The 8,846-nt window shown below is 35.4% G+C and overlaps 1 protein-coding gene across 1 annotated transcript; it reads left to right on the top strand.

Moving 5' to 3' along the window:
• The first annotated feature begins 4,770 nt into the window (after positions 1-4,770).
• On the top strand, positions 4,771-5,724 carry LOC130831765 (olfactory receptor 2W1). Its single transcript, XM_057700145.1, has one exon. The coding sequence runs from the start codon at positions 4,771-4,773 to the stop codon at positions 5,722-5,724; it is 954 nt and encodes a 317-aa protein (XP_057556128.1).
• Positions 5,725-8,846: the final 3,122 nt, after the last annotated feature.

The raw sequence follows: 8,846 nt of genomic DNA, 5'->3' as shown, positions 1-8,846 counted from the left end.
CAATTTGTGCTTATGTATTTTATTGAAGTTATTATTGACGGTATGTAGTTCTAATTCAAGGGAGCTCTTATAACTTATGATCATAAGCCAACTCATAAAAATCCTTACTCCAAAAAGAGAAAATAAATAAATAAATAAATAAATAATAATAAAATCCTTACTCCACAATCTAGGGCTTAAATAGTGACCTCTGAGACACAGACAGAATTGTCATAGACACTGAAGTATTTGAATTACTTATCATGGCTATCAAGTCAAACGCACATTAGGACTGAATAAAAATATAAATCTCATGATCCTCAACTTACTGTTTTAGAGCTTTGGACATGAACATTCTCTTTCACAGATAACTGTTTTGATCTTGGATATCAGAAATGACTATTAGAGGCAACTTATTTAAATGACATCTACTCAGAACAAAATTATTTCAAAAATCAATATGTTTACTATTGATTGTAAGATTATTTTACAGAGTTACATGCTGTAATTTGAGTATTGGAAATCCATATTACTTAGCAGCAATTTTTATTTGTAATACATTCACTACCTAGAGACAAAATTCTGAAAATACTTTTTTCTTATGTATGATAGCTTTCCTTTATACTGAGTAACTTTTATATCTATTAAATTTCTCTTAGTGAAATATCGACTAATTCTCCAACTATTTCATTTGCAGGATTTATCTACGGCACTATACTGAAGTCAATCGGATATAGTCTGACTAGTTTAGAAAACCCTCCTTAATGATTTGGATTTTCAGGCAACATTGGGAGATTTTGTTCAATTTGTTCAGAATACTGAATCAATAGTTGCTTTTTAATGCTTCTCTAGGATGAAGACCTATTGGCAGATTGATTTAAACTCAGAACAAGGAGTAAGAACTTCTGACAAGTTTCATACCCGTACCTGAAGTCACATGTTCAAGAAGGAGGAGTCCTGTCAAGAATCTATACCTTAACACACATCAGGTAAAGCACAATTCGCATTGGCACTGCTGGGGAAAACATGAGCAAGCTACAGCCCTGGAGAGCAAATGCTGAATCAGAACTATTGTCCACAGTATGGGCTCCACACTGGTCAAGAAGTAGAACATCAAGGGAACTCTCTCTGGATCACAGTAATGTTAATCTTTAATATCTCTTGAAAGATAGTGTGCCTGGGTTGGTAAAACAACTTGTGGGAAGTAAAAGGCAGAAAACTTGGACCTATAAGGACTGATTCTTCTGATTTTCTTTCAGGATGCTTAGAACAAATAAATAGTGTAAATCTCTGCAGAGAAATTCTTTTTATCTTTATTATGAAGGAAGGATTACTTTATTCTCTAATACAGTAAAGAGAAGGACATGAAGCTATGTCTCAATTTGTGATTTCAGACATCTTCATCCAGCAGAAATAGAAGAGGGAAATGTAGATTAAACTGAAAATAAAGAACTGAAATATATTTTATTCATTAAGACTGGGGCTAGGAAAGACTCAGATATTTTTGTTCCATTTCTAAATCTCATAATGTACATGAAAAATCATTTGAAATTTTCCTATGTCGAGATTTTAATAGGCAAGAGGATTTTTTAGCTTCCTGAATTAATCTTTGGAAGCTTCAGTGATAATGGAAATAGTTATGAAATTAATAATGTCACCTGGCTTTAACTTTTTAATTTTTACATTTTGTTTCCATATAACTTTAACTGAAGCTCTGTCTTATTCAGAAGTTAGGCGCAACAATGAGGTGTCACCTCACACCGGACAGAATGGCCATTATCAAAAAATCTAGAAACAATAAATGCTGGAGAGGGTGTGGAGAAAAGGGAACTCTCCTACACTGTTGGTGGGAATGTAAGTTGGTACAGTTGCTAAGGAAAACAGTTTGGAGGTTCCTTAAAAAACTAAAATAGAACTACCATATGATCCAGTAATCCCACTACTGGGCATATACCCAGAGAAAACCATCATCCAAAAAGAAACATGTACCATAATGTTCATTGCAGCACTATTTACAATAGCCAGGACATGGAAGCAACCTAAATGCCCATCAACAGATGAATGGATAAAGAAGATGGGGCACATATATACAATGGAATATTACTCAGCCATAAAAGGAATGAAATGGAGCTATATGCAATGAGGTGGATAGACCTAGAGACTGTCATACAGAGCAAAGTAAGCCAGAAAGAGAAAAACAAATACTGTATGCTAACTCATATATACGGAATCTAAAAAAAATGGTACTGATGAACCCAGCGACAGGGCAAGAATAAGGATACAGATGCAGAGAATGGACTGGAGGACATGGGGTTGGGGCGGGGAGCGAAGGGGAAGCTGGGACGAAGTGAGAGAGTAGCATAGACTACCAACGATATACACTACCAATTGTAAAATAGATAGCTAGTGAGAAGTTGCTGTATAACAAAGGGAGATCAACTCAATGATGGGTGATGCCTTAGAGGGCCAGGACAGGGAGGGTGGCAGGGAGTTGCGGGAGGGAGGGGATATGGGGATATATGTATAAATACAGCTGATTCACTTTGGTGTACCTCAAAAACTGGTACAAGAATATAAAACAATTATACTCCAATAAAGAGCTTAAAAAAAAAAAAGTTAGGCACAATTACATATGCTGACCTGTCTGTCAAAATAAGTTAAGTGTTAATTAGTTATTCATCCCCCTGCTTAGAATTATAGAGCTCTAATGGCATGAGACAGTTTGCAATACATTTCAGAGAGTTATTTTTTTCTTTCCATCCAGCTTGGCCAATGGCAGAACCCAGGCTCAAATCATGATTCTTGGGAAGCTTTTTCTGAGGAAATCACCAAATGACTCTCTGAAAACAGCTATCTTGACCAGTATACTCAGTTACCCTTCTACATGTGTCCACTTTTGAATGAATCATGGCCAGAGTTAGAAGTAATTTCTTCAAAATATTCAGGAAATATATTTGAAATGCATAACACACAAAAAGCACAACTTCTACTACATCTACAGAGAGAGAGCGAGAGACAAATCAGTGTAATATGTAATTTATTTTTCGATCATGTATTTTCTCTTAGTTATTTTTAATGGAAAATTTCTGGAAGTTATTTTGGCCTCAGGTGTTAAGAAGTGATGTTTTTACACTCAGTGATAAGAAACAATGGAGGTTTGTAAAAAGTGCTTACTAACAACTTAGTGATTTTTCATCATTATCCATAGTGTGACAACTTTTCCTTTATTCAAAAATTATGTGTATACATTGGGAAATATATATAAATGAAATGTTTAGGTGTTACAAACAGAGTGAAGAGCAACAGACATTATGTCTGTTTTCTTAAAGCTTGTAGACTGCAATATGGATGGGGTTGGGGGGGGTATGTTAAACAAATATTTACCTACATGATACATGATCATAATTTTATAATTTCTTCTTACAATAATTGTGATTATTGAGACGTCCTACATTCCAAGCAGTGTTCTAGGCACTTTCATTTATTATTCATTTAATCTTCCCCCAACTCCAACTGTTAACCCCATTTTTACGGATGAGAAAACTGAGCCCATAAGTGTGATGTAACTTGTCTGAGATCACACAGCTAAATAATTTGCAGAAACAGGAACAAAAGCTCTCTGCCTGTGTTGTCATGAACGAAAGCTCTCTGCCTATGCTGTCATATTCCACGCTATACTGGCCCTCTGTAAATCTCTCTATAGATATGACATAAGATATCAAACAAAAAGATTTTATTAGTTCAGAGAATCCCTCTTTAAACAATGAACATTCAAGAGGTAGTCAAGAATAAGCAGAATGAGTAGGAGTCCACAAAAGAATGAAAAGGGTTTCAAGGGCTTTAGATAGGAATGAGTCTGACTTGTCAAACTGAGAGAAGACGAGTAGTCAATATGTTTAAAGTGATCTGTGAGGTAAAAATGAGGTCTCGTGCAGGTCCATCCAGGTCAGCTTAAAGAATTAGAATATTTCTTAAATGTAATGGAAAGTGACTGGCAAGGTTTGAGCACATGGATAATGTGATTTTATTTAATTTTGTAAAAATGCAAATGCATAAGACTGGATGTAAGGAATAAAGACTACTGCCAGAATCTAGAAAGGAGATGATAGTGGTTGGATTAGGATAGTGATCGTGGACATTTTTAGAGTGAGAGGATAGTTAAAATATATTTTTGCATTCAAGCTTACCGGTTTTGGTGATAAGTTAGGTACTGGGAATGAGAGAAATAAACATGCCAAGGATAAATGCCAGATCTCCTACATATCATACTGGAAAACCAGAGGTGCTATTCACTAAGATAAGGGAAAAGAGAAATGTTCTTTTCCTCATTCTGACATTAGCCAAATAATTATAACTTACAGGTGAATCCACTGACCAAGTAAAACAGCATGTTCACTATATTAAGCCAACGAGAATTATAGAGAATCATAGAATCAGATCTACTATTCCAAACCTCCAAATTTACATGTGAGAAAACTCAGACCCTGCGTTTAAAGGTGAACTACCCAGGGTCACCTAGATAAAAATGTATTAAACTCATCACCATAAAAGAACCTACAACAAATATCAGATTACTTGGCGGTAATTTTTACTTTTACCATTAATTTTTAACTAGTACTATAAATTCACTGCCTTTGTTTACTTCTATATTTCTTCAAATTATTTACATAGTCTTTGTTGACAAATTTTTCCTCTTTTCCTTCTTTTCTTCTCCCTCCTCCTGTTCATCCTCATATTCCTCTACCTCCTCCTCCTGCTCTTCTCATTCTAGGATTTGGGCATTGGAAGACTATGTACCAAAGAAATTATACTTCTCTACATGGCTTTGTTCTGCTTGGCTTCTCTGACCATCCCAAACTGGAGACAGCCCTGTCAGGAGTTGTCACCGTCTTCTACTTAATTACTGTGGTCGGTAACACAGCCATCATTCTTGCATCTCTCCTGGATTCTCATCTTCACACACCAATGTACTTTTTCCTCCGGAATTTATCTTTCCTAGATCTATGTTTCACAACCAGCATCGTCCCTCAGATGCTGGTTAACTTGTGGGGACCTGATAAGACCATCAGCTATGTGGGCTGTGTCATTCAGCTGTATGTTTACATGTGGTTGGGCTCCACTGAGTGCCTTCTCCTAGCTGTTATGTCCTATGATCGTTTTACAGCTATTTGTAAGCCCCTGCATTATTTGCTAATCATGAACCCACATTTATGCCTCAAGATGATTATCATAGTCTGGAGTATTAGTTTGGCCAATTCTGTGATTTTATGTACACTCACCCTGAATTTGCCTAGATGTGGAAACAACATTCTGGATCATTTCTTGTGTGAGTTGCCAGCTATGGTCAAGATAGCTTGCATAGACACCACAGCAGTTGAGCTGTCTGTTTTTGCTTTAGGCAATGTCATTGTTCTTACACCCCTCATCCTTATTCTTATATCCTATGGCTACATTGCCAAAGCTGTGCTGAGAATGAAGTCAAAAGCAGGCCAGCGAAAAGCAGTTAATACCTGTGGATCCCATCTCATGGTGGTGTCCATCTTCTATGGAACTATTATCTACATGTACCTGCAACCAGGTAACAGTGCCTCCAAAGACCAGGGAAAGTTCCTCACCCTCTTTTACACCATCATCACTCCAAGTCTCAACCCTCTCATTTATACCTTAAGGAATAAGGACATGAAGGATGCACTGAAGAAGTTGATGGGAGTTGACCACAAATCTACAACATTGAAGAGCAACTGAAAGTCATAGAAAAAAATTAGCCTGGGTAAGGCAATAGAATATTTTGTAGTTGTCATTTTTACTGAGGCAAGTAATGGGCATTGGAGGACTATGATCACAGAGATCAATTAATATAATAATTTTTATATACAAACATTTTGTGGATGCAAACAATATATAACCATCCTACTTAGCTCTTTTATGCCTCTAATCTTTGGCATATTTTCAGGAAAAAGAGGTCACAGAAATTTTTTTTTTACTTGTAACATAACACAAAGTGAATGTAAACATAAAGTTGAATGCATTTAATTCGTTCTAAGCCTCACAGAAACTGCTTTGGTTATCTAGTTATGTATTTTCAATGTTAATGCTTAGATCTTCAGAAATATAGACCTGAATAGTTTCATATACATTATGATTTGTATATTAAATAATAATATGCTAATGATTTTGTACATTAAATCTCTTATGATGCCATCTAAACATTTATGTGTGTTTTTTGCAGACAATACAATCTATAAGGTAGTAATTGTCATAAGCACCACCTGAAACAATTTACTTTTTTCAATGAAACTTGATAACATTGTGAGTAAAGGATCTCTGTTTTTTAAGTCTCTTGTATCTTTATCATGATACAAGGTAGTGAGAAGGCACAAAAAGGGGGTTTTAAAGATGACAACCCAGTCTTATTCATTTCTTATTCATTTATAAAACATTTTGTCCATGATTATCTCACCACAGTGGAAAGAAAGTATGACTAGTTTGAAATTAGTTAGGCTTTTGGCTTAGATCTATGGAACCGTGGAATTTACATGATTTTTGAGATACAGATTTGTAAATTTGTATGTAGTGGAATTTCATCAAATGAATAAATATTTTAATTTCCATTTATTCTGATATAGTACTTAGGTTTTTATGGGAAAATGTTATGACTTTTGAATTAAACTTTGATATTTTCTATGATGTGTTACCTTTAACAGACTCCATTATTTAAAATTGTAATCAATCTAGATCTATAATATTTTCTCCTCTATGACTTCATAATTTTTGAAATGTGGAGAGGGAAGAGTCTCTGGATAATTTTACTTTCCCAAACAAAACAATACAGTAATGACTCACATAAAATATATTTAATATGGGGACTTCCCTGGTGGTCCAGTGGTTAAGACACCATGCTCCCAGGCTTCCCTAGTGGCACAGTGGTTGCAAATCTGCCTGCCAATGCAGGGGACACAGGCTCAAGCCCTGGTCCGGGAAGATCCCAAATGCTGTGGTGCAACTAAGCCCATGAGCCACAACTATCAAGGCTGTGAGCCACAACTAATGAGCCCACGTGCTGCAACTAATGATGCCAGTGTGCCTAGAGCCCGTACTCTGCAACAAGAGAAGCCACAGCAATGAGAAGCCCACGCACCACAATGAAGAGTAGCCCCCGCTCCCTGCAACTAGAGAAAGCTGGCACGCAGCAACGAAGACCCAATGCAGCCAATAAATAAATAACTAAATAAATAACTAACTAAATAAATAAAATTTATTAAAAAAAAAGAAAGGCTCCATGCTCCCAATGCAGTGGGCACGAGTTCGATCCCTGGTTGAGGAACTAAGATCCTGCATGGTATGGCCAGATAGATAGATAGATAGAGACAGAGATAGAGATTTAATATGATATAGGATATTGTCAATATTCTTATTTTCCAAATACTACCTGTTTTAGAGTTGCCTTCCAAACCAGTTCACCAGCCTACAAAAAAATTTCACCAGTACACAGAATATAAATTATGTAGTCCTGATATATATAGTCTGGCCACCCCATCCATTACTCTTGTATTTGGAAAGTTTGTTCCCACTCTTAGCAATAATCTATAACTAATAATGTTAGGAGATAAATTAAGCCATTTGCTAACTTCAAGAATAACTACACCAAAAATATAACAGTAATGGACTCTTAGGAGAACATTACATTTTACACCTACAATTGTTTGCTCTTTGTGTATCTCTAGTCTTACTTTTTCTTTGGTTTAAGTCACTCTGCATTAGGGTTGCAAATTAAACCAACATTTTAAATACTTAATCTCCCTCTTATTTCTCTAAAATAAGTGTATATACTCAGACCATTATATTAAATTACAATCAATTCTTTAAATATATTGAGACTCTGTAAACTAATCAGTACTTCTATAAGCTTGTTACCCTGACTTCAAACTTATGGAACAATATGTGACTTAAAAAGTAAGTGATAACAGTAAGTAATAATAATAAAAAGTAAATCTAATTCTCTTTAAAGAGAGGTTACTTTTCTGACCAAGGTCTTACACCAACATTCAAGAGAATTTACCATTTGTGCTTTATGAGATGTTTTATACAAACTTCATGGTAATCACAAAGCATGAATCTAGAGTTCAGACCCATAACATTTAAAAAGAGGAAAATGACTAAACCAAAATGGCAGGCAAAAACACAGGGGAAAAGAAACAATAGAGACATAAAGCAAGTATAAAATAAAAAATAAAACAGCAATACTAAACCCTCATTTATCAATAATCACCCTAAATATAAATGGATTGAATTCACCAATCAAAAGACAGAGAGTGTCTGGATGGATTACAAAACAGGACCCAACTATATGCTGCCTTTAGGATATTCACCTCAGCTCTAAAGATAAACATAGACTCAAAGTGAAGGGATGAAAGATGATACTCCAAGCAAATAGCAACCAAAAGAAAGCAGTTGTAGCCATAGTTATATCAGACAGAACATATTTCAAGCCAAAAAAAGTACCAAGAGACAGAGATAGACATTATAGAATGATAAAGGGGACAATTTCCAAGAAGACATAGCAGTTACTAATACGCATGAACCTAACATAGCAACACCAAAATATATAAAGCAGACCTAAATTATTAACAGACCTAAAGGGAAAAACTGACAGAATCACAATAATAGTAGGGAATATTAGCATGCCACTTACAGCCATCAGTAGATCATCCAGACAGAAAGAAAACAGGGAAAGGGCAGCCTTAAATGAAATATTAGACCTGTTGGATTCAATAGATTTATACAAAATATCTGATCCAAATTCAGCATAATACACATTCTTTTCAGGTGTACATGGAACAGTCTCAAGGACAGACCATATGCTAGGA

The sequence above is a fragment of the Hippopotamus amphibius genome, chromosome 11 (assembly GCF_030028045.1).
Source record: "Hippopotamus amphibius kiboko isolate mHipAmp2 chromosome 11, mHipAmp2.hap2, whole genome shotgun sequence".
NCBI lineage: Eukaryota > Metazoa > Chordata > Mammalia > Artiodactyla > Hippopotamidae > Hippopotamus > Hippopotamus amphibius.
The sequence above is the reverse complement of the archived record's forward strand: the minus strand, read 5'-3'. Positions and strand labels throughout refer to the sequence as shown.